The sequence below is a fragment of the Ylistrum balloti genome, unplaced genomic scaffold, assembly GCF_031769215.1.
Source record: "Ylistrum balloti isolate Yb309-2 unplaced genomic scaffold, AGI_CSIRO_Ybal_v1 Utg371540, whole genome shotgun sequence".
Lineage (NCBI taxonomy): Eukaryota > Metazoa > Mollusca > Bivalvia > Pectinida > Pectinidae > Ylistrum > Ylistrum balloti.
Genome location: NW_026782794.1, coordinates 519327 through 546288, shown reverse-complemented (window position 1 = coordinate 546288; position 26962 = coordinate 519327). Strand labels below are relative to the sequence as shown.

At 33.8% G+C, this 26962-nt stretch overlaps 2 protein-coding genes across 5 annotated transcripts in view; one reads left to right on the top strand and one right to left on the bottom strand.

Moving 5' to 3' along the window:
- Nucleotides 1–249: 249 nt before the first annotated feature.
- LOC132562883 (oxysterol-binding protein-related protein 9-like) lies at nucleotides 250–22764 on the bottom strand. Of its 4 annotated transcripts, none has more exons than XM_060227658.1 (21): nucleotides 22657–22764; nucleotides 21642–21692; nucleotides 20925–21003; nucleotides 20514–20590; nucleotides 20069–20164; nucleotides 19778–19855; nucleotides 19027–19077; nucleotides 17323–17410; nucleotides 14872–14991; nucleotides 11223–11340; nucleotides 10943–11049; nucleotides 10159–10188; nucleotides 9674–9836; nucleotides 9144–9312; nucleotides 8580–8664; nucleotides 8148–8322; nucleotides 6622–6718; nucleotides 5653–5778; nucleotides 3825–3916; nucleotides 2415–2550; nucleotides 250–2164 (listed from the first exon to the last, which is right to left on the bottom strand). In XM_060227658.1, exons 1-21 carry the CDS (start codon nucleotides 22762–22764, stop codon nucleotides 2066–2068), a joined length of 2145 nt encoding a protein of 714 aa, XP_060083641.1. In that variant the 3' UTR covers nucleotides 250–2065. The 4 variants fall into 4 exon arrangements, with proteins under 4 accessions (XP_060083641.1, XP_060083642.1, XP_060083643.1 ...); XM_060227659.1 differs by having other exon boundaries at nucleotides 19000–19077; nucleotides 22657–22728; XM_060227660.1 differs by lacking the exon at nucleotides 14872–14991.
- Nucleotides 22765–22991: 227 nt separating this feature from the next.
- LOC132562884 (uncharacterized) overlaps nucleotides 22992–26962 on the top strand; it is a 43430-nt gene continuing 39459 nt past the window's right edge. The window contains exons 1-3 of the mRNA XM_060227662.1: nucleotides 22992–23054; nucleotides 24082–24239; nucleotides 26278–26388. Coding sequence (XP_060083645.1) covers nucleotides 22992–23054; nucleotides 24082–24239; nucleotides 26278–26388 — 332 coding nt within the window. The remainder of the gene's footprint in view (nucleotides 23055–24081; nucleotides 24240–26277; nucleotides 26389–26962) is intronic.

The window sequence follows — 26962 nt, the reverse complement described above, 5'->3', positions numbered from 1 at the left end:
AGTATCCCTCTGTACTGGTCAAGTAAACCACTATACGGACAGTATCCCTCTGTACTGGTCACTATACGGACAGTATCCCTCTGTACTGGTCACTATACGGACAGTATCCCTCTGTAATGGTCACTATACGGACTGTATCCCTCTGTAATGGTCACTATACGGACAGTATCCCTCTGTAATGGTCACTATACAAACTGTATCCCTCTGTAATGGTCAAGTGTGAAGAACCAAAGAAAAACATACCACATCTTACCTTGAAAAAATAATTGTTTAATTTGTGAATCACAGTTAGTATTGAAATGTACTGTAAGCATACAGTGAATTATGTAAGTCTACATAAGCAAAGTGTTCCCAGCACTTAAAACATACAGCACTTGTGTTTCTGAACTTTCTTTCAATCTAGTACTATATTACACATAAATGTTGCCCATTCCACAAACCAGTTAAACATTGATTCAAACAAAGATCATTTACACACAACATTATAAGAATTTCAACTCTCAATGTGAAGAAATTACAAATTTTCATCACAGGTATTTGGCATATTTTCAACATTATGTTGATAATTCAAATTTCAAGAAAAAGATTTAAAATCTATCTACTGCAGTGGGCAGAATCAGTAAGACGAGTATTTAATAGACATGAATAGTTACAAAGGACGACATAATCCATAAACATTTCACTAACTTCCAGAATTCAGTGAAAGTCAATAGAAATTTGAGTTATAGCCTATATCTTATCAATCTGAAAATTATTCTGTGATATTTGTTTAAATCAGAGAGACAGGTAACTTTATGATATTTTCAATTTTTTCCCAAAACATTTAACTTTTTTTTCTAAAACTGTAAACATACTAATATGTTGACAAAATAGCCAATGATAGATTTAGGCATCCTAAACAATTGATATACAAGTATATAAACAGAGATAAGCACAATCTAGCTTTAGTGCATATAGTGCAAAATTTATTGATACATTTTTTTATCCTCTTTATCCAAAATTTACATTCTCTTCAATGAAATATTTAATACATGAATGTGTGAGTGAATATTTTATGAATATGTAACTGTATTATCTGATATGCTTTAACAAAATAGTAAAGAATGCTTGCAATAATAACTTCAGTTTAAAGAATCTGAGTTATAAAAACATAATTCTATTTTTAACATACAACATCCACACACAATTTCATTCCATATATACAACATACATAACCACCCATAATCTCATCTCGTATTTAACATCCATACAAAATCTTTTCCATATAGTGTTTTGAAACTCAGGATATATTCTTATAACACTATATTCATCTCCCCATGAACTTGACAGGATTACAGTCGTATAAGCATTATCAACACAAAGATGGTGTTCATATCCCTATGAATCACATTTTCCATTGTAAAACATACATGAACTATTCAGGTGTGTATTGCTTAGTAACATAGAATCTGGATGTTACTGTGTTAAATATTATTGCAACAATTATCATCACACAGCCCTACCAACCAGCCATTATCTGATGTATAATAGACACAATTGTATTAATGGAAGCCTCAAATTGTAGCAATTTAATTATTTTTGATTGTCAATAAATTAAAAAAAACACAACACATTATCCATTGCTTCAGGTTAACACTGCTGTGTATTGTTGTTTTCTTAAGAATTGAATAGTCTTGTTGCTGTCTTTTGCCAATTATAACTTGATTAAACAAAGATAAATGATTCCTTATTTACAGTGTAATCCATCAAAAGAAACGGCCATGTTGATGGTCAGTTGATGCTGTATCTGTGCCCACAATGATAGCTTTATACTGGTCATTCGGCTGATGCAATATATGGTACTTAAGTTTGTTTATGTGATATCATCGCCGTGCAAATGTGAATATGATTTTTTGAAGCATAAGTGATCATAGGTAGAGACCATTCTCTGGTGAAGTGTCCTTAACACTTGTTTCCATTGTTTTAGAACAATTAGAAAGTACCAACGTGTAGAACCATCAATGTTTCTGCAATTTTCCTATGAACAAGGAGTTACAGTGCTGTGTCTAGGTTACAGGTGTCAGGTTTACAGCGTGTCTGTCGGTGTACGTGTGGGTGTCCCCTTCCCGAGACGTTTCAGTAATGGCCGGTCGTACACCCAGTGTTCCCCTACTTCATGGAATTGCTGAAACAAATTACAACCAATCTTTACACCTGTGTTATTACATTTTCTACATTGTTAGGACACAGGAACACTTCTCTATGAATTCACTTGTTGTAGTTTTATTAGTCATATATCAAATTATTAAGGATATTGTTTGATAACTTTAAGTGGTATCAAATAGTCAGAAGCATTCTAAACTAAACTTTCATATACAACAGAATAAATGATGAAAATAGGATATTTTCACGAAGCTCAACAGAAGTATAATTACCTTTGTTTCCCATTTCAGTCCCTTTTCCTTCCTTTCTTTTGCCTCTGTTCTCTGCCGATGTTCCAATTTATGTTTAAACTCTGTTGCTACTTCTACATTCTTCTGTTTCAGATTTCTTGTTACTTGTTCCCATAGTCTGAAAAGTAAATTAGCTTAGTGTTTTTTCCATATTTGATTGTATTTTTAAATCTAGAACTTTAGATGAAACAACTTGAATATAAGAAATATTTATATACAGATTATTTCCAACATAAATTGAGCCAGTATGATATATTTAATTCTACTTCCAAAGATTATAAGTCTCTTTCATATGCATGTACGTAGGATAGGAATATTCCACCTGAGGGCCAAAAACATGGTTAAAGCCAAGGCTACCCAGGTATTATAAAAAAACAAACTTGATATTCCTAAAGATCATACCTATATTTTGCAGACTGAGAGTTTGTCATGAAATTCTCATCCTTTCCTCGGTATGTCATTTACTGATGGCAAAAATGACCAGTGTGTGATTACATTGTATACAGTATGGGTAGGTATACATCCTCTAAAAAAAGATCTCGACAAGGATCAGATTTTTCTGTAGTTTTATCCTTCCTCAATATCACATATCTGATCATTCTGAGAATAATCCCAATGTATCTTGTTCAATACATTGTGATGCTAACGTGACATCACCACATCGACTGGAATTTAATTCATAAGTTCAAGATGTTACATCAAACAAGATCTCTGTTCTGAGTCACTCACGATCACCATGATGCAACAACATTTCGGTGCTGGAACATTATATATATTATATATGATAATATTTATGGTGATTTGGCAACAGTTCATGTGAGAACCAGCAAACATTCAGTGTCCTGTTGTTCAGCAACTGTGTTTTTTATGGCCCATAAACCTGTAGGATGTCTAGAACATGAAGGTCGGTCATTTTTTCAAACCTTTGTATTGACGAATCGTTCAAAACAAGGTAGGTTTACTTTATTTTCAATTACTCTTATCATAATGTTAAGCTTATATTTTTCCACAAGGGCAAATAAATAACATTTATCTTTAACAACGGGATTTTATAGCCATTTTGTAATTTGCAGCTGTCACTAAATAGAATGTGTTGTTTAAATTACATAAGTCACATGGATGTTTTGCTTCATAGAAACAGTACAAGGCTACAGGATGTGGGGGCAGCTCATCTTATTTTTAATTTTGGCTGAATATTGTGACTTGTTGAGACGATGATGGCTGATGACAACTGACAGATCAATGTATACAATCAGACGATGCTGTAAGAATTGTCTCCCCTAAACACAGATGTAAAACAGAATTTTCTTACATAGCTATCTTACAGGGGTGAACTCTACCCAACATGGAGGGATATGAGAGATATATATAGAAATTGAGCATGATGTTTACTTTCTAGATTCAAACTCTGCTTGTGTATCCAATGGTTTTACTCTCTTCTTTACAATGGCCATCTTCTTAGTGTCCACAAATGCCTCGTTTCTCTACAACACCAAAGAAAACACATATACTCATTATAATACTTGCTGTTGACATCTATTTTTGAAGACTTTGGAACCTGTCTCGGTTTATATAAAACTGTACAATAATTGCTTTATTTACTATGTATAACATTAGCATGGTTATCCTGAGTTTGTATACAATCTGTTTGTTAATTGGGTTTACTGCTCTGTGAACAGCCGCAGACATTTTCAGGCAGGGTCTCTGTACAGAAGGCCAAAGACATGTTATCCAGTAAAATTAGTGTCAAAGCCCTTGGACACAACCACGAATGTACAGAGCAGTCCACCTCTCAGCTTCAAGAGAAATATAAACCACACTGGTAGGGAGTGTCCAGCCATGCTCCTCAGATCTACAGCTCAGATTAAGTAGGCCAACATGTGGAATTGCATCCTACCTTAACTTAATAATTCAATAGAGAATGATACATTTATCCAAATCTCCCTTTTAAAGAAATGTACTGACAACTTCAGGAGAGATTCCTCAATGCCTCTCTATAATGTCGGTTGTTTTATCAAGCTACTTTAGTGAATAAAATGCCTTTACCATTCTGAGAAAGATATGATGATTTTTGGGTTTGAACCCTAGGAATCAATATAAACAATAACTTAGACATATCATGCACCCAGAGAAACTTTCAAGCCTTTTCAATACCACCACCTACATACTGACCTGAAACTACCAACAATCTACTGGAAAGTGGGTGGAGCTTCTACACCATCAATGGTTGTAAGGAGTGGTCTGAGTGGCTAAGAACATGTGAGGGGCTGTTTCCCAAAAACAATTTGCATTTCTTTCCTTTTTTTTAATTTCAGTGATAATGTGATAATTTCATCACTTTCAGGCACAAATTGTCTCAGAATGGGGAGAGTACACTTATTTTTATGCAAATACTAGAGATTAGATCATGAATTGTAATTTTAACACTTGACTTTGTCTCGTGTTTAAACCAAAATTAACGGTCTAATATCCGGTATATGCATAAAAACAAGCATACTATCCCCTAGATTCCTGAAATGTGTAAATGTTGATAGAATAACAAGGGCCATCAGAGACAGGTTATGCTCACTGAATGGGACAAACTGAAGCATGATAAATTACAAATAGACAATAAGAGAGTTACGATTATCATGCACTGCTCTACTTCTCGTTGAGATTTATCTGCCTATAAAGTTTCATGTTGATACCTCTTATCATTTTAGTGTATTGCTCTGGACAAAAATTTAAGTATGAAAATAACAAAGGGCAATAACTCCTGAATTATGCAAAAGAGAGTGATGGTTCTTGTACACTGCACTTCTCCTTGTTGAGATTTATCTACGTATGAAGTTTCATGTTGATACCTCTTATAGTTTTTGTGTTATGCTCCAGACAAAATTATGACGGAAGGACAAATGGTCGGACAAATGGACAGATGGACATACGGACAAAGCGGGGACTATATGCTCTCCCTTCAAGGAGCATACAAATAATACTAAGAAAACAAATCAAACCCAACTGAATGAAAAGACTGTGTATTTCCATTTCCCCTCACTTCGACTTAATCTGACATAAAAAAATAACCTAAAAAACACTTCTATTTTAGACTTCTACACAATCACAAAGAGAATTTTAATTAACAATGCATAGTTAAGTTCCATATATACTTGTAATTAGAATGGTAAATACTGTATCAAACACTGAACACAAAAGAATTTACTGAGTTTTGCAGCTATCTTACCCCTGAGCTGTGTTTGGCATACATCACTCCATTCCATTCACCAGTAAATGTCAATATTGCATTCTTTTTGTCTGTCGGTGAGTAAACATTGCCTGTGACTTGGTGCTTTTTTCCTCCATAAAATGGCTGTACCAACATAACAATGAAATGTACTGGTGAATGTACAAAATAAATGTACATTATGTTTCAATGGCTTCCTGTTTTCTCTCATACACATTTCACAACTATGAAAAAAATATCAATATATTCTGTCACTCATGGAATATATGATATTCAATTAGATACCATGAATTTTTTTCATAATTGGATTTCAAAAAGAATACAACAGGAATGTACATTCTATGATTCTGAGAGGTATGATGAAGCATTTGACAACATGACTATGATATTTTGTATTGACCATTGTACCGTTTTCCACTAGGAGTTAGTGTTAAACTGTATTAGATATGAATTAAGAGAAGACCTGCTGAGTATGCAGAAAAGATTGATTGAAAACTCACTTTTTCAGTATTTGCTACATTTGCCAAAGAGCAGAGAAACTGGTTTATCTCAAAGCAGTGAATATGAAGCACTATTGTGATTGGGAGAAACTCAAAAAGGTATCTTGTCATTGGAATGACATTAGATATCTCACATTATCCCTGTAGTTTTTTCATCAAAATGATATTTTCTATTCCTATTAAAAGTATCTCATGAGTCATGGTTTAGTTTTCAGATAAAGCTGATTGATGCCTGCTTTAACTTTTTTCAAAAAACATATCTGTTTTAAAGGATATAGCCAAATGTCTTGTTTGGGATGACTGAAATGTGTTTTTCTCTTCTTTTGTTAAAAGTCATTAACATTGACTATTGGTTTTATTGAATAAATGCCACCTATCACTTCCTGAATAAAAATACTGAAGCACTACATCATGATAAATGAGGGATGATTGTGTCTTTTGAAAGATAATGTTGAAGCTGAAAACAGACCTTTGTATGAAAATCTATGTTGGCTGAAAATCCTGTTTTGGCACAAGTAATGGTCACCTTTCCTCCTAACTCTACCCACGGCACTGTCAGGATGGACCTAAAACATAATCATGTTGTATATCTCAAAATTTTTATCCAGAACACTTTTCTTCCTTGTCAGAAAAATCATGTTATACAGTCTCATATGTCATATTTACAAGGTAGGTTTATAATCCTTGCATCCCACTTAATCCCCAATTCCACACACGCCCCCACCCCCATCCCCACCCCCATCCCCACCCCCACTCCAACCCACATCCCCACCTACCTATTTGGAAACTATATAGCTAATACCTTACATTTCAAATGATTTTCATCAGTAAATTTATATCAATGAAATGTAATTCTAGCTGATTTTCAAATGACTTCAAAATGTCACAATACAACCAATTAAAAAGTAGGATCTAACCATAGGTGACTTACCCATAATACTGATATGCAATCATAAATAGGGAGGTGTTCGGTTAACATTTATCTACTTGTTTAATGATAGTAACAGTACTTTCCATCTACCGGTCAATATAATGCCCATTAGAAATACTTACCTGTACCGATTTGTGAAAGTGATAACTTTTTAACATGACACTAATACATGCCTGTCATACCTGTTTGGACAGGTGAATATATTGTACATGGTACCAACATTTACCCCATACCTGTTTGGACAGGTGAATATATTGTACTTGGTAACAACAATTACCCCATACCTGTTTGGAAAGGTGAATATATTGTACTTGGTAACAACAATTACCCCATACCTGTTTAGATAGGTGAATATATTGTACTTGGTAACAACAATTACCCCATACCTGTTTGGACAGGTGAATATATTGTACATGGTACCAACAATTACCCCATACCTGTTTGGAAAGGTGAATATATTGTACATGGCATTAGTACTAACCTGCCATACCTGTTTGGAAAGGTGAAAAAATTGTATATGGCATTAGTACTTACCTGCCATACCTGTTTGGACAGGTGAATATATTGTATATGGCATTATTACTTACCTGCCATACCTGTTTGGAAAGGTGAAAATATTGTATATGGCATTAGTACTTACCTGCCATACCTGTTTGGAAAGGTGAATATATTGTACATGGCATTAGTACTTACCTGCCATACCTGTTTGGAAAGGTGAATATATTGTATATGGCATTAGTACTTACCTGCCATACCCATTAGGGAAAGTGATAACATTGTATATGGCATTAGTACTTACCTGCCATACCTGTTTGGGAAGGTGAATATATTGTACATGGCATTAGTACTTACCTGCCATACCCATTAGGGAAAGTGATAACATTGTATATGGCATTAGTACTTACCTGCCATACCCATTAGGGAAAGTGATAACATTGTATATGGCATTAGTACTTACCTGCCATACCCATTAGGGAAAGTGATAACATTGTATATGGCATTAGTACTTACCTGCCATACCCATTAGGGAAAGTGATAACATTGTATGTGGCATTAGTACTTACCTGCCATACCCATTAGGGAAAGTGATAACATACTCCTCATCATGGTCTATAAGAGATACAACTGCTTGTCCAATCATATGGACCCCAATGGAGAGTCCAAGAAACTTGGATTTTGTCCATATATACCCATCCAAAGATATGCGTTTATTGTAATGTTCTGCATAGAATGCAGAAACTGCAAAAAGAGATGATACCAGGTATTTTAAATCATCTTTTATAAATCAACACAAATAATTACAGAGAAAAACAAAAACCAAAGAAATCTGCAAGTGAAGTGAAAATTTACTTTTGAGAAGTTGGCATTTGTTAATTGAATTTTTACTTGAACAAATTATTCAATCACACAATATGAATATCTTATGAAAGTCAACAAGTGTGTTGTCTATCAACATTGAGGCTGCATACAACTGTTGTATTAACAGCTATACTTACTGGGTGGGTGATGGGACACTTGTTCAGCAATGAATGCCAGGTTTTCTTTAGATGACCATGGAACTGGGCCATCATCAGCTAGGTCCTACACACAAAACAAAGCAATACCATTATTAATCACAAATCTCTGGAAAAGACTTACCATTGTTTATATGCTGGGTTTACCCCCGCGCGAAAAATCAAGGTTATTTTTAAGCTGGTGGCTAACTCACTGGACAACATAAGGAAGGTCTGTCACATGCTGTCCAGAGAAAACATTGTAAAGTGTCTTGCCCAAGGATACAACTACAACAGCATAGATAAGTCTGTTTCTCAGCTTCCTGAGAAACACAAACTGCCACCGGTACAGAGCATTGAACCAGGCACTTTGGATCTTCAACTGAGGTTAGATAGGTCAATGCTCTAATGAATGACTACGGTACCTGGATGTATGGAGTATTTGATGTAGAATCTAGTGATCAGACAACATTCCTTGTTAAATAGCTTAATCTATACATTATTTCATCATCCTTTTTTAAACATGGTCACTACTACCATATTATCGACCATATTTCACATTCTTACTGTGGTTTTGGGCCAGTCAGGCATGCTCCAATGACAACAGAATGTCTCTCCTAGTATAGGGTTGTACGGTTTCTTAGCCACATCACTATTACGACCAGCATGGAAGGCTGACATGTACCAGCGAACCAGCTGTATCATCCTCTCTGCAGGAGTGTCCATGTCAGGAATTCTAGAAACAACATCAGTCAGTAAAAGCCCTATCAACTATCCCATTCATTTCTAAGACTATCTTCAAATTTTGTTTAATTCAAAAGAATTGTACTTTATGACATGAAATATTGATCAAACTTTCATTTACTTTTCGATCTCGTGGCTATAGACAAAGCACAAAAAATAAAATGTAACGCTTAGACTCCTGATAAAGGAATTGTGTAAATTAACTTGTAATTCAGAAAAAGTTTTATCTTTAAAAGGATGTTATTGGTTTAAACCACAGAGGAAAGCATCCAGTACACAGATGTTACATAAGATACAGCATACTAATTGAATAGTGATATGCTTATGATAAAATTATTGTATTAAGTACATACTTGATAAACAGATCTGGGTGAGCAAAGAAATCGGCATACATCTCAAGTAGTGACCTCCGCTCCAGAATAAAGGTCGGGAGCACAACCTTGGTTAGGTCCATTCCAATTCTCACCTGAGACAACAGGTGTGCTATAATACTGCCATGACTCTCCAGAGAGCCCACTAAAAGATTCAACACACCATACTGATACCCTTACTAAAACCATTTTCACCTGAGACAATAGGTGTGCAGGTTTAGCCAGGGAAGTCTACACTAGACTTGATACTTCGTCTGGCTCAAGACTTTGTATTCACTAAAACACATTGTATTCAATATAAGAGAGTATTATGTGCAATTTTTATTTTTTTTTACCAAAGTAACTTTCTTGGTCAAAAACATTTAACTGAATCTATATACCTTGATTCTGAAGTTTTCAATGCACTTGACAGTAAATATTATAATGTATTATAAACCTATGCATTGATTTTAGCTAAGCAAACTTACATCCTTCATCATCTCGCTCATCGTAAAGTTCTGGAAACAAGAAAAAAGATCTGTATATAATTGGATTATAATCGATTTGGAAAAATCAAGAAAATCACATTGATATCATTACAAAAAGAGAATGATTAACTGTATATATCTAGAACACTGACACGCCAGACTGACAGACTACAAGCAAGACCTTGAGTACACTCTGCCACAAAAGTCAATAAAGACTGTTACGACAAAAAAAAAAACAAACAAAAAAACTTCCAACAAACTGTTTTTTTTTTTAATTTATAATAACAGTAACCTTGACCTTAGAACTTGGGGTATAAAAAGCAATATCCCAAGCAAGCACTTTTGGTAAGGAGGCATTGTGTGAAGTTTGATTTAGGAAATACAAATGATCACACAGAAACTGCTTCGAACTTATAGTTAACAGTGACTATGACCTTTGGACCTGAATGGCAATCTATGTCAAACAAGCACTTTTGGTTTAGAAGCATTACATCAAGTTAGATTGGCTACAGTTAATCTTGAATTATTCAACAAAATGAATTTTCCATTATTGCAACAATGACCTCAACCTTTGACTTCTGGGTCTGAAAAGTTACCCTAGCAACAAGCAATTTTAGTAAGAAAGCATTGTATTAACCTTTAACCTTTGGTAATGACCTTGATCTTGACAGCGCTATATTTACTTAAGTAAACCAACAAAGAAGTGTTAATGCCAAAGATCACAAATAATCAAACTTAAATTAAAATTCAAACATACTAACTTCAGATATATGATAATACTCACCATCAAAATAGTCATCCTCTGAGGCAATGATCTGTGGAGGGTCTCTCTTCTCCTCTTCCTCGCCGTCCGGGCTAGGTGTTGTCACCAAAGACGATGATGTTGACTTACTGTAATGTACATTCATGAGCCTTCATTGAAGGAAGTAAAAGTGAACTAGAAATAAATATCATGTATTTTCTGGAAGCTTTTTGGGTTTTTTTTTTGTTTTTAAGATAAATATGGTAAAACAGAAAATTGTGAAAACTGAATAACAGTGTTATGAAACTCAGAAGTAACTCACTCTGGGCTAGTTTTTGGTGTAGACTTGAAATCTTCGGCATCAAAGAAGTCTTCATCCTCACTGCTGGAATAGGAAGTCTCTGGGACAGTCGTACTGGTACTGTTACTGTTATCATCACCTATAGATAAAGTATATAGCATTGCCTTACACACCTATATGTTTATAACTATTTTATACAACCTAGTGATTGACCTCTACGCTCTTAAACATAAAATATAAATAATAAATAATACCCATCATACAACTGATACCTGTAAACATAACCTGAGAATGACCACCGTGGCAATTTAATAACACATTTCATTGGTTAATAAACTGTTGTTTTTGGAAAACCATACCAAACAAAGTTTATGCCAACGTGTCTTTCATGCGTATTAAAAAACGATGGAGTTGTAGACACAGACATGTTAGCATTATCTGCAAAAAGGTCCATGTTTGAGTAAACACAATCACAAAGTATTAAAAAAACAAAAACATATTAGTTTTCATGTATAGAGTAAATAACTCAAAAACATTTTTAAAATAACCTGTGATAAACCCAAAGAAATTGACAACAAATGTTTTCAATGCTTATCCATGTGTTGATGGTTTTCTGATAACTATAAACATCTAGCATGTTTAATCTACTGTCACTCTTTAATCTGTAGCTTATAGACAGGGAATCTTTAGGCAGACTGGGAAGGTAGTGAAAGTAGCAAACATTATCAGGGTACTGACAAAAGAAAGTAACTCCAAACGAATTGAGAAATGGTTGAAGTTTTACAGAAACAGGCAGTAGCAAGATATTAATGATGATCTGGCTAAAAGGGAAGTAACTCTGAACAGACTGGGAAGCTGATGTTGGTCTAAGTTGAGGATATCAGCATGGTACTGGCAATGATCTAGCTCAAAACAAGTAACTCCAAACAGACTGAAAGCTGGTGAGGGTTTATAGTAGCGAACATTAGCACGATACTGACAATGATCTGGCTGAAAGGGATGCAATTCAAAACAGACTGGGAATTGGATGATGGTTTACAAAAGTGGAAATCAACAGGGTATGAAAATGACATGGTTCAAATGGAGGTTACTCAAAAATGACATGTAAGCTGGATATTGTATGACTACAGTATAAGTTTTGGGAAGAACAATTTTTTAAAACTGAATATTATTCTCTTTTAAATGCAGTCTCAGCAAATCAGATTCTACTAAGCAAGAAAACCATCTATGTATGATTAGATTTGACTGTTGATAAACTTGATTTTATTCTATTTTTGACTGATATCTTTCTTGTTCATATTTATTAGAATTTCTACAGAAAATCAAGAAGTAATAGCAAAATAGGGTAACACATTAATGTATATCAACCTCAGACATAATTAATTTAGGTGTATCAACATCAGACAAAATTTATCGAGGTGTACCAACCTCAGATATAATTTATCAAGGTGTACCAACCTCAGACATAAATTGTCTAGGTGTATAGACCTGAGACATAATATATCCAGGTATATCACAGCATTTATCTCAGACATTATTTTAAAAGTTATATCATCAATATCACACATTATTTTGACCCTAATGACCTCTTATGTGTGAAGGATCACACATTATTTTGACCCTAATGACCTCTTATGTGTTGACAGGCCGTAAGACTGTAACAATAACAATTATATTTTACAAGCTCTATAGACACCATTTCTGTATTAAGTATTCCAGTTTATATCCAAAACACCTGTATAACCATCAAGACCATCACACATTCCTCTCAATAAAAGTTGTCTTCTTACCGAATATTCATCAGAATTGTCATTCCATTAACTACCGGGGTATACTATAAGACAGGCACTTGCAATCATGCTTTATTCTAAAAAACATTACAAAGGAATATTCTAACACTGGAAAAAAAGTTACTGCATGCTTCAAATTTCAAAAGAATCTAACTTTCAAAAATTAAAATCTAATATGAGTAAGCAAGAAGATTTATTTGTAAATTTGGATTTTCTACCTATTAGGTAATACTACAAATAAGTACAATAATAAAACATTGGAATATCTATATGCTACACTAATTTATAACCCTGAAACATATGATATTAGTTGGATATGATAAAAAATGAATCTAAGACACAAAGATAATAATGAGTTTGTAGAAATATGATTATAGAAGATAAAAGACTGTATTGTATAAGTGGAAAAGAAAGTCATATGCCCTCATGAACAGCAGTTGAAACAATACACATTAACTATTACTTTAGGGTGTGTTTGTCAGCAGTGAGAGATGTGTTTATAAGTGTGAGTGGAGAGAGACGTGTTGTCAGTTTGAGAAGAGAGAGGTGTGTTTGTAAGTTTGACTGGAGAGAGGTGGCTGTACCATTGATAATTGGAGAAAGGTGTAATTACAAGTGTGAGAAGGAAAGCTGTGTTGTATGACTTGAGAAAGGTGTGTTTATAATGAGAAGAGTTGTATGACTGGAGAGAGGTGTGTTAATATGTAGGGGTGTTGTATGACTAGAGAGAGGTGTGTTAATAAGTAGGGGTGTTGTATGACTGGAGAGAGGTGTGTTTATATGAAGGGGTGTTGTATGACTGGAGAGAGGTGTGTTAATATGTGGGGTGTTGTATGACAGGAGAGAGGTGTGTTTATATGAAGGGGTGTTGTATGACTGGAGAGAGGTGTGTTTATATGTAGGGGTGTTGTATGACTGGAGAGAGGTGTGTTAATAAGTACGGGTGTTGTATGATTGGAGAGAGGTGTGTTTATAAGAAGGGGTGTTGTATGACTTGAGAGAGGTGTGTTAATAAGTAGGTGTGTTGTATGACTGGAGAGAGGTGTGTTTATAAGTAGGGGTGTTGTATGACTGGAGAGAGAGGTTTTAGAAGTAGGGGTGTTGTATGACTGGAGAGAGGTGTGTTTATAAGTAGGGGTGTTGTATGACTGGAGAGAGAGGTGTTTATAAGTAGGGGTGTTGTATGACTGGAGAGAGGTGTGTTTATAAGTAGGGGTGTTGTATGACTGGAGAGAGGTGTGTTTATAAGTAGGGTGTTGTATGACAGGAGAGAGGTGTGTTTATAACTAGGGGTGTTGTATGACTGGAGAGAGGTATGTTTATAAGTAGGGGTGTTGTATGACAGGAGAGAGGTGTGTTTATAACTAGGGGTGTTGTATGACTGGAGAGAGGTGTGTTTATAAGTAGGGTGTTGTATGACTGGAGAGAGGTGTGTTTATATGTAGGGGTGTTGTATGACAGGAGAGAGGTGTGTTTATATGTAGGGGTGTTGTATGACAGGAGAGAGGTGTGTTTATAACTAGGGGTGTTGTATGACTGGAGAGAGGTGTGTTTATATGTAGGGGTGTTGTATGACTGGAGAGAGGTGTGTTTATATGTAGGAGTGTTGTATGGCTGGAGAGAGGTGTGTTTATATGTAGAGGTGTTGTATGACTGGAGAGAGGTGTGTTTATATGTAGAGGTGTTGTATGACTGGAGAGAGGTGTGTTTATAAGAATAGCTATTTTGTGACTGGTGGGAGGTATGCATTTCAGAACGAATGTTGTTTGACTTGAGAAAGATGTTTTTATAAGGTGTAGTGTTGTGTGGTTGTAGAGAAATACCTGATATGTTAATAAGGAGGATAGTATGTGACTGGAAAGAGGGCGTGTTAGACATACCCCCTGAGAGAGGTGTGCTGGTAGAGATATCAGGCGGAGGTAGAGAGGTGTTGAGGTCTATGCTCTCAGCTGACAGGGAGGCAGGAATCCCACTATATTGTGAATTAGCCCTCTGGCCTGCTGTAAACAAATACACAATGTAACAAGTAACAAACCTATGTTGGATTTCCTTCATCACAGACTTTTTGTCATTGCTCCTCAAATTATGAAACATAACTAGAATACCACTTAAATATACATTTCTTTTTCTGACTGATGGCATTGTACTGATGAAAAAAGTGTAGGTTCCAATTCAGCCATTCATAAAATCAGTACAAAAATGAAAACACAAACTAACAAAACAAATGATTCTGTGTATACATTGGGTAAAGTAGTATACAAAGTGTGCCTGTTATGATTAAACACCATGAAACAAGAGTATCAGTGAATTAATGAATAAATCACTAAAACTCTGTAGGGAGAGGTCATTGGACTTTTCTATGATGCTCCTTATTTTTGTATGACTGATGTATACATCACATTTTAATATCCTAGTTTTAATGCAGGCAAAGTAATGGTCCAAGCATAGAATTTTAACAAACGGCGAAGACTCTATTATTACGGGATTGTGAGCCCTAACACTGGTACGCTGCACTTTGTCTTTGTATGATTAATGTATACACAAAGTTCATGATCCTTACTTAACTGTGAGCAAAGTTATACTCCAGACAAAAAAAACAAATAACAGGCAATAACTCTGTAATTGAAGGGTCAAGGGCCCTGAATTTGGTACACTGCACATAGTCCTAATATATATCGATGTTTCCACCAAGTTTCCTTATCCTTGTTTAAATGCAAACAATTTAGATATGTGCTCTAAACACAAAATCTTAATAAAAGAAAATAACTCTGTAATTCAGAGACTGCAGACACTGAATTTGGTACACTACACATCATCCTAGTCTGACCAATGTATACACTGAGTTTCATGATTCTTCCTTAACTGTGGGCAAACATATGCTCTGGACGTGAAAGGATGGACAGAAAGACAGATGGATGAACAAGGCGGCAACTATATGCTCCCCTGAAAATTTTCAGAGAGCATAAAAATCAATTTACTGACAGTTAACAATATGAAGAGAATTTAAAATATGGAGCCAATGTTAATGTACCAATAAGGTCATTTAAAATTAGTTATTTGCCATCATATGAAAAATATCCAACATTTTTTAGAAACTGCAACAAGCAACCTTGTTATACATGACTAGTGATCTACTGTTAAAAGATGCCTCCACCCCAAATTTTAGTCAATATCTTTCCACTGCAATAGGGTAAAATATGTATGTTTCCAGTGATCTACAGTCTTCTAAAGCATGAATTATGATATAAAGCAGTACAGCATAAAAACCAAGAGAAAGGCTCAAGAATTCTACATTGCTACAAAATACATATAAAAACATTACCTTAGGGATTTCACTGTCTGTGTCTAGTTAGTGTGACATAACCTGAGGGATTTCACTGTCTGTGTCTAGTTCATGGGACATAACCTGAAGGATATCACTGTCTGTGTCAGTTCATGGGACATAACCTGAAGGATATCACTGTCTGTGTCAGTTCATGGGACATAACCTGAGGGATTTCACTGTCTGTGTCTAGTTAGTGTGACATAACCTGAGGGATTTCACTGTCTGTGTCTAGTTCGTGGGACATAACCTAAGGGATATCACGGTCTGTGTCTAGTTAGTGTGACCTAACCTGAAGGATATCACTGTCTGTGTCAGTTTGTGGGACATAACCTGAAGGATATCACTGTCTGTGTCTAGTTAGTGTGACATAACCTGAGGGATTTCACTGTCTGTGTCTAGTTAGTGGGACATAACCTGAGGGATTTCACTGTCTGTGTCTAGTTAGTGTGACATAATCTGAGGGATATCACTGTCTGTGTCTAGTTAGTGTGACATAACCTGAGGGATTTCACTGTCTGTGTCTAGTTAGTGTGACATAACCTGAGGGATTTCACTGTCTGTGTCTAGTTCGTGGGACATAACCTGAGGGATATCACTGTCTGTGTCTAGTTAGTGTGACATAACCTGAAGGATATCACTGTCTGTGTCAGTTTGTGGGACATAACCTGAAGGATATCACTGTCTGTGTCTAGTTAGTGTGACATAATCTGAGGGATATCACTGTCTGTGTCTAGTTAGTGTAACATAACCTGAAGTATATCACTGTCTGTGTCTAGTTAGCGTGACATAACCTGAAGGATATCACTGTCTGTGTCTAGTTAGTGTGACATAACCTTAGGGATTTCACTGTCTGTGTCTAGTTAGTGTGACATAACCTGAAGGATATTACTGTCTGTGTCTAGTTAGTGTGACATAACCTGATGAATACCACAATGTTTCTTGTCAGTTGACATTACCTGTGTGAGCTACTCTCCTTTCTAGTTAGTAAGAAGAATCAGTAAAATACCTCTCCGACCAAAATGGTCAAAATCAGCACCTGTGGTGAGAACTGCCTCATGCATAGTGCCATTCATCACTGGACCCTTCAAACTTTCCTGTCAAATACAACAACCAATCAGCATATTCTGGAGATACTTCCTTATAAATTGTATAATTATAACATTTAATTTGCAATCAACTTTAATGCATATTTTTTTCCTTTTATACACTGTCTAAAGGTTTGCAAAACTTCTCTTTTAGTTTTAATTTTGGCTGATGAAGATTCTCTTTGAATTATAAAGTTTGCTATTTCCTTGTGGAATGGTAAAGACATTTCAATATTTTCTTCCACTGAAAGCTTAATAAAAAATAACATCATTTTCAAAGACTTCTTTTCGACAAAATCTTATTGTAAATTTATTAATCCTCAAGCTTGTGATTCATATTCAAATTTCCCAAAACTCACTGATTTTAATTTCATATACAGAAGAAAAGATCATGTGAATTTTAGTAACAGAAGCATTTGTGTCTATGAGTGTTTCAGGTATAACATAAATCCACCAGTATATGAAAACCAATATCATTATCAATTGATAACGACGACAGTGATTGGTTTAGCATTGAGATACTGTAAACATACATATTTTAGTGATAGCCTTGCTGAGCATATTGAGCTAAGATATGATTGCACTAACTGCAATTTCTGTGTGTCAATTACATAGCAACTTGAATGTATATGCTAATTCATCAATGGCTTAATTTGCCACAGAAGTGATAATGTAGTAAAATTTGATTGCACCAAATTAAGTATGTTTACATTATGTATCAGAACCACAGGAAAATAAGATGATAAGGACAGCATACTAATCTAAATAGAAATGTACGATGTATATAAAGTATGTTTATCAGAAAAAAATTGATTGCATTAAGAAACATCCTGATTTTCAGGTAAACAGATCCTGAACACAGGCTTGATGCAAATTCCATATGCTTTCAGGGTCGTTCCAAATGTTTTTCCCTATGTTTGTCAAATAACCTGATGATTTAGATATCACTAGCATAATATTGCTAATATGTTATTATAAAATCTATGATCTCATACTAGTGTCAAGAGTTGAGTCCTTGTGGGGGATAAACCCCGATTTTGAGATGACCCCTTCTCCAACTCAGTAATAGTTTTACTCTGTGTACACGATCAGTCTCTGTGAAAGTCAGAATTGTCTAATGAGAAAGAAATTGAATTTTAACTACAAAAAAGTAAACTCTAAATATATATATATATAAAATATCAGTATTTTGGTTGCCACAAGAAGTGAACAAAAGTTTGAATAGAAATAAATTTTTCTCTAATCTATTATTAGTAATCCTATCATACACAATAGGACATCTTTGACTTGGTGAGATGTGTTAACTTGAAGCTTGCCCAGTCATAGGTTCTTACCTTGTTTTAGTACATTTGTGGTGACAAGTTATAGTGTGTTAAATCAAGTTAGAATCCCATTACCAGTGTTAATCTGGTATCACCAAACCTAATTCTACTGCAAATCACTCTTTTCTGTAGATTTCTCAAAAATCCAAATGTGTAATATCAGACTGTCTTGATCCATACTTAAGTGTTTTGTACATTACTGTAGAAGTGATTTACAGATACTCTTGATTATAGGTAGTGTTAGTCCTCGCCACAAATATTTGAAAAACAAAATACCTTGTCTTTATTTTCTGTGGAGCCTACCTTCGCTATTTGTAACATCACAATGGCATGCTTTATAGCTTCAATCATAGCCTGCAATCAGAAGACACTGTAAATTACTCTCATCAGAATTGAACAAACAAATTAAAAATTGTAAATCAACATCTTTTGAAATCTATTACAGAATTCACATGGAGTAGATATATAAGCATTTGTTTCCTGGCAAAAAAAAGCATTATAATCCAAATGATACGAATAACTGAATTGATTGTCAATTATGTATTATAAACTAGAAATGTCTGTAAATCATGAATACTCCTGCTTTCATGCATATAAATATAAATATTTGATGAATTTGTAGAAGTTTGTCCAGTGTTACCTTTGACCTTTCACCTATGACCACCTTAATATGGTAAGGTGTAGAACTTCATGTTGCGATACTATGGGGTAAATTTGGGCAAAACTTGTTGAAAGATTCTCAAGATATGACATTGTCTGAATTGTGAGTGACATAAAAATGTAGTCATTAGTGAGTACTACAGACAAAACAAAAGTCTGTCTTAATCACCTTAGCAATTAAGACCTTGGATGTTAAAATGGATATAAAATGGACTGATAAATATCAAATTGAAAAACAATGAAATGTTTGAAAAGTACCATAAATGTTATCAACATCATTCTGTTTGTTTGTAAAACACTCAATTTACAATATTATTGAAGTAAAAGACCCAGCTTTGTTTGTCGTTGAGTTAGGTACTATATATACTAAATAAAAGTTATGAGCTGTCCTCACCTCTGCAGTCACTTTTAAAACACTATATTTTTCTTTGGCAGATACATCTTCACAAGCATCAATTCTTGTCTCCAACGTCTGAAAATAATGAGGCAAACATTAATTGTTTAAAGCAATATTTACAACATTTTACTTTCACAAGTGATTGTTATGAAATCAAGCATTCAAATGCAGAAATTAAGAACTGATGAAATAATAACATTCTATACATGTCTTCCATTTGCATATTCTTTGATTTATCATTCATGATTAAATCTGGCTACATATTTTCATGTGAAGCTGAAATGTTACCTGTACTTGGCCTATCAAAAGTTGTAAGTAGGCGTCAGTTTCTGAGAGTTTTCTGTCAAAATCTGCAGCTGTAGGGACAGACTTAACTTCCTGTTTCTGAAAAACATCAAAACCTTCATGAAATTTGTCGACAGCATAGTTTTTTCTATCAAAAAAAATCTTTTTAAATAAAAAGTTGTTTTCTACCATAATATCAACAAGAATTGTTTTAGGATCAACTTTCATTAATAACCTCCACTTACCAAGGATAGTATACAAGTCCTGTAGTGAAATTCCCAGTTTCAATGTAGGATAATGAAATCATGGTTAATTGCACTGCATATAGAATGGAGGATATTCATTTTCTGTAGCAATCACAACAAACAATACAACATCGATACAGGTATAATCTACATACCACTTATTTAAAACAGATCTACATCATTCTGTTAGAATAAGAACTTACCTTTTGAGAATGAGAATGTCGAAGTATTGCATTTTCCAGTCCTTGTATCCACTTCTCACGTTCATCAGCATCTCGAGCTACAAAAAGATTTTCAATTTTATTTAATCATGATGCAAAGAGTTAACATTTATAATCCATTTTCACAGAAAAGTGGTCTGTGATTCCAATCAATATTAAATTTTATCTCATATTAGTGATTTTCATTATAAAACAAAATAAGATTTGGTTTTATAAACTAGTAATAGAAATCTTGTTCAGAGTTTTCAACAAGCATCATGTTCAGTGAGATTAGTGGATATCCTATGTAATGGGTAATGGAGGAAAAATGAAATTACAATTATCCAAAATTTGAAAAATACCAGAATATGTAAAAGATAATATCACTACTTCTATCTGTATGTGATATCAAACCTTGAAAATGAAATGTTTTCTGATCCACAGTTATGGTAAATGTACTATCGTCTTCATCGTCAATACCAATGACTGCTCCCTGAAAAATTCAAGGACATTTTACAACAATGTCAAGAGGTAATGATTAACAAGGAGTATCAGTAATTAATAAGTGTATGTAAAGGCGAAAGATTGTCAATGTGATTCATTTTTGTATGAAATTAATCAAAATACTGATATGCATGATAATTATCAATCATGTTACTAATGTACAGTAGAATGACTACAATTCATTACAATTAATCCTACATATTTTCATAGAAAACAGAGGAAGGTTACTGCCATTAATGTTTCAATATATTAAAAAATATTGTAACATTTGAAATTACACTCTGGAAAACAAAACTGCTTGTTAAATGAAAAAGTCCATAAAGTTTCACTGAGGTCAAGGAAAGCCTTAAAAAATCCAAAATGTCTTTAAAAATTGCATATCAAGATCATACAGCCAATCAAGTTTCAAATGGGTCTGAAACAGTAAACATTTAGACAAATATCATAATACCACCTGTCTGGTATTAAAGGAATCAAGTACAAAGTAACCATCAATGAGCAGCTTAAGCTGACTGTCCTCACACAAATGTGAAAGAAAGCCTTAGTTATTCAAAAAAGTACATAGCAGATTAAAATATTCTTTGATTATAAATTAACACAGATCAGACTAACAGCGCATTACAATACCTTCAGCCTCACACAGCCTCTCCTGGCTCCTCGCATCATCTTCTCTTTAGACTGAAATATAAATTACATTTTCAAGTTCATACGCTTAAAGCCTTATCATAGCATACTAAATTACTTAATCCCCACCCACAATTATAATCAGAATGGCACTCTCAGTTCTCTGCTTTAAAATTTTGCTGACTTTTCTGTTTGTTTCACTGCACCTTTGCTGCGTACATAACATTATCATATCCATATTTAGTCATTTGTAACTCATCAAAACAGCAAAAAATGGTGGAATATTGCATGTAACAGTCCTTGCAAAATTTCAATGTACTGTTTTCATGCAGAGAGTCATTATTTCTTGGCAAAAATGATTCTCACCCTTTTTTCTTTACGAAAAATGATTTCTCCCAATATGTTTTCTGATTTTATAATGTTCCAAGTAATGAATAAAAAACGAGATGCATTCCTCTTGAAAACCACATTTCTTTTTTTCATCTGACTTTTTTTTTGGCTGTATGAGTACGTGTGTGTCAATGTGTAACATGATTTCGCAGAGACCCTTGCAAGTTTATTTTAATTTGGTAACTTTTAAAATTTTTAAATAAAAAAGATGTTATTCTAGCTTTTAACCCTGCAAGTGGTATGCTTTTATAATACGCTTGAGGTAGGTTCAAATATGTATGGATAAGTTAAATTAAAATATCTGAATATAGCATTATGGATTTAGTGGGACAGCTAGAACGATAAGAATATCGTAGACAATTCGTCCAAAAGTTAACTCGACTTTTCATTTATACCGTCTTCTTTAAAATACTTATCATTACAGGGATATATAACATGGATTGAATTTTCTTAATATGCGCTAATGCATCAATTTACAATAAAAAGTTATATTTCGTCAGTAACATGCGAGAAAAATTAATTTTTGGTCCATATAGTTGATTTAATACCAGGACGAATTGTCTTTCAATACAATTACATCCACCACTGACCGCATGTAACATTACGGGCCGTATTATTTATGACTTACAGTGAAATATGACAAAATGCCAGAGCTTTCGTCAAGAACGAACCATCTATACTGCCATCCTTTCATGACATTTGTCCACTTGCTAAGTGGACCTTCGATTACGGCCATCTTGTCGGAAGTGGGAAGTGTCAATTACATCGGAAGGCATCGATTCCATTTGCCCGAGGTAATCCGAAAGAAGTTTTTGTGAGCAACCAATCGTAACGCGTCAATTAAATTGTAGCCAATCAAAATATCACGCGAGATTTGAATCGAAGCATGGGTTTGTTGATACTGGCAGGTGCTTCGACCAAGATGTGAAAAAAAAACAAGATTGTGCCAAAGACAACGAAAAGATGGAAGGCTACTCTACGGACAGAGGAGTACCGGCTTCTGGTCCATACAGGGCCACAAAACTGGTGAGTTTTAGAGTTAAAGATAGGCTTAAAATAATCATTCTGATTAATCAACATCGCCGATGTTACATGGCTACTGCTTGCAAGCTTTAAAAAACACGCTACTGATCAATCAGCTGTATCGTGGTGATAAATTATTCAGTTCAATCTAGTTTTGTATTCCTTTGTAAATGCATGACAGATTCTCACTACGTAACAACAAACTCAAACTGTTGTTTTATAGTTTTTTCGTCGATAATCAATATATGGCGGTGTTGAATTTACCGTAATATCGCCACAAAACGGCATCCTGTGCAAATGTATTCCTTTTGCTAGACCAGCGATATGTTTAAACAATAACTGGAAGATTAACTAAAAGTTAGTTTCCAAGAACAATGGTCAAGCCAATCTTATGGAATTGTCTTTATTGTTTTGCTGATCTTATGATCTGATGATTATAAATGAAGGGGTGAATTTTACACTCGACTTGGTGTTGATGTTTTTTATGCATGACATTATATCTGCCCACATGATATTACTTTTATTTGAACTTAATATAACACTGCATGACTTTATAATGTATTTGTCAAACAATATTATTTACACACTCCGTAAATCAATATGATATACAATTATCGAGATATATTCTCTTGATCTTTATCGATCTTGATACTACCATTTCATTTATTATTCTGTTTGATGTTTTAATTTATGTTGTACAGTCATGCATTGAGGGATCTATTGACTAAAACTATTTTTGCCAATTTTGTTAGTTTAACAACACACAGAGGTTGAAGCTTTTGATAATCAGAATGGTATGCATTCAAATCATTGATTCTGTGATATCAAAGCGATACATGTACCTCGAAGCTATAAAACCATTTCAAGAAATCCCAAGGCATTAATACAAGTCTCTGCCTTTATTGTTCAGTCACTATACTGATTGATGTTATACCTGAGATCTTATCTCAATTATAGTCCGTGACTAGACATTCCATCTGATGGCTAGTTTTTATTCTTGTAGATATATTTTTCTAAATGTTCATTTTAGTGGAATGATGTTATACTTGCCTTCCGCCGAGGTATGCCATCAGCACGTCACAGAAGGTACATGAAGACATACGAATCCTGCTTCTCTGCCAATGAATCTATTGACTGGCTCCATCAATATCTTCGTGCAAATCCTAACTTTGGCTCAGATGTCACAAGGTAAATACCTTGTTTATATATATTGTTTTTATTATATACAGCATATTGATAAATGTTGTGATTGAGTATGTTTAGTTTAAACAGTATTGATTCAGAAATATTACTCTTACATACAATATATTTGAGTTAGGAAATCTAGCTTCAATTTGAAATCAGTATTCCCTTGTCAATGAAACATTTATCATACTGTTTGTGGGTGACCAGATAAATGTATACAACATACACATTCCAATATGAAAATTACATTTTAAGTGTTTTAGATATACTGCTCCTAGTGTTGGGCCAATGTCAGAACAAATGAATATAAATTAAGTTTAAGCACTATGAATTTTAATATTCTGTCTAATGAGAAAATTCCAAAGCTGTAAAAAAATGTTCATTTTTTGTGTATTTTTTTATATTAAAAGGTTAATCAACATATTTGTTTTGTAATATGATTAAATGAAAATTCATGTGTGTGAATATTATTTTTTTTTGTTTAACAAATAGAAATCAAAGCTGTCACTGATGGCAGTATTAACAGTGTTTAATTTCACCCTAATTTTTGACAATTAGATAGCAATTACCTTCACACTAACTGTCTAGTGTCCACTGTCAAATTAGTACTGACCACCAGCTGTTTACACACATGTCACAACACCAGCTGATGTCAGGTAAACAGATATCTGTGATCTCTGAGGTAAGATAGACCCAGGTGGTGTTAACCATTTAAGGATTGAGGCAGATTATAATCATCACATGTCTCAGATCAGACTAAGTCGTTCATTTTCTACATTTCAAATGATATGTCTACAGGGTACAGGAAATTGGATTAAAGTTTGTTTCAATAGCCTGAGGTTATAGACAGACCAACTTTGCTGCCAAGCTTTTATTGTGTATGAGTTGATTACATTTAAACAAATATAAATAAGTATAAAATTATGGTTCTGCATGTTATAAGTATGTTTTTAAAATTCAAAAATTGACTTAAATATTTCAGTAAGAGTTAATTCTAACCAAAAATAAATCAATAAAATGACAAAGAATACATATTAGCCCCAATATATTTTTAACTTTCATTGAAACAATTTAAATGGTTAAATATGTTGTGATTCTTATTGCTTAATTTTATGTTTGTAGAAAAATTGTGCAGTTACATCATATTTTGTATAATAAACTGATTTTTTGTAAAACGTAGAAATATAATATACAACTCAACAGGAATGTGTTTTTTTCAAATAAAACAATAATTGATGACTTTATCAATAAATTGATAAATAGCTGGTAGAGAAAATATAAGTTGTTTATTTGTGAACAATTGTGTGGCTTATATTGATTTTATATTGCACCTTAAAGATATATAATTATAATGATGTATAAAAAAATGAAAGTTTATATGCAAGATCAATAAGTGTACTAATCTCTGATTGGTGAAGAGGTTTATCAAGAAATAACTTGTATTGATTTTGATTGTAAATAGCTTAATTTGCATGCAGGTGTTACCTATTGAGCAAACAAGTCATTAATTTTCTTTTCAATGTTTATACTAAATATGGTTGAATTGTACCCAAATTTAGTAAACACAAATATGTTGACAAGTGATATATAATGAATAAGTAATACAATGCCTAGACCAACAACAATTGTCTGTTATATCAATGTCCTGAAAATATGAGATAATCATAATATTTGTGGATTTAGCTTGATCGTCTCTTGGTTTATAGATCAATAACTTGACAAATAGATAAACATGAAAATTATACCAGTATAAATGCATATGAACTACATTGTATAAACTACCTTTAACTTGTAAAGTCAAATTATGTAATATCATGTTGTCGTCAGTGTTCCAAACAGAACATTGATTGACAGAAACTTGCTGAGACCACAATTCCATGACTTATAATGAAACATTGTTTAATTTAATTCGTAACAGAATGGTAGAGATAGTTATCCAACCCATTGTACATAATACCCAATTACCAAATCTGGATACCTACTTCAGATATAATTTGATATTCACAAGCTAAATTCATATTTTATTTCATATTTCCACCAGATTTCAGACCCTGCAATTATTTCGAAAACTACACAGAGCTCGTGTGATTGAAGATGTCCGAGGTGGAAAACACAACAAGCATGACCCAACTGACAATGGCCGACTCTTCAGGTACCATAGACATAAGAAAAATTTTAAAGCTGAGTAGTAGAGCATCAATTGACTTTTAAAGTTCACATAGTTATATATACAGATTCTGGAGAGACTAGTACTCTTTCAGGGTAAAAATAACTAATTTTACCTCTTTTCTTGCAAGTGAGATTTGTAAAACTAAATCTTAATTTTTTTTGGTTCTAAATACAGGCTAGGTCTACATTAATCTGTTTACACTTGAAGTGTTTTAAAGGTATTAACAACTGTAAATTTTACATTGTGTTAAAGGTGACACTGCATGATTAAAACATATTCAAACAGGTTAAATCTATATTAATCTGTTTAAACTTGAAGTGTTTTAAAGGTATTAACGGCTGTAAATTTGACATTGTGTTCAAGGTGACACTGCACCATTAAAACTTATTCAAAACATTATCTCATTATTTGTTTTTATGAGATGTAGATCTTTGTTAAATATTACTCAGACATTCAGGAATGTATAATTGCATGTTTTGAATCCAACATAATTTTAAAATAACAAAACATCGCTATAAAAATCTAACTGTTAAGTAGATGTTCATTGGTTTATCCA

Bases quoted from the DNA above. Each gene is read 5' to 3' on its own strand.
- LOC132562883 (XM_060227658.1), bottom strand. From the start codon at position 22,764: ATGGCCGTAATCGAAGGTCCACTTAGCAAGTGGACAAATGTCATGAAA. The intron at 21,693-22,656 runs GTAAGTCATAAA...TTTATATTTCAG, and splicing joins GCATTTTGTCATATTTCACT to TCTAAAGAGAAGATGATGCG. The intron at 3,917-5,652 runs GTAAGATAGCTG...TTGGTGTTGTAG, and splicing joins ATGCCAAACACAGCTCAGGG to AGAAACGAGGCATTTGTGGA.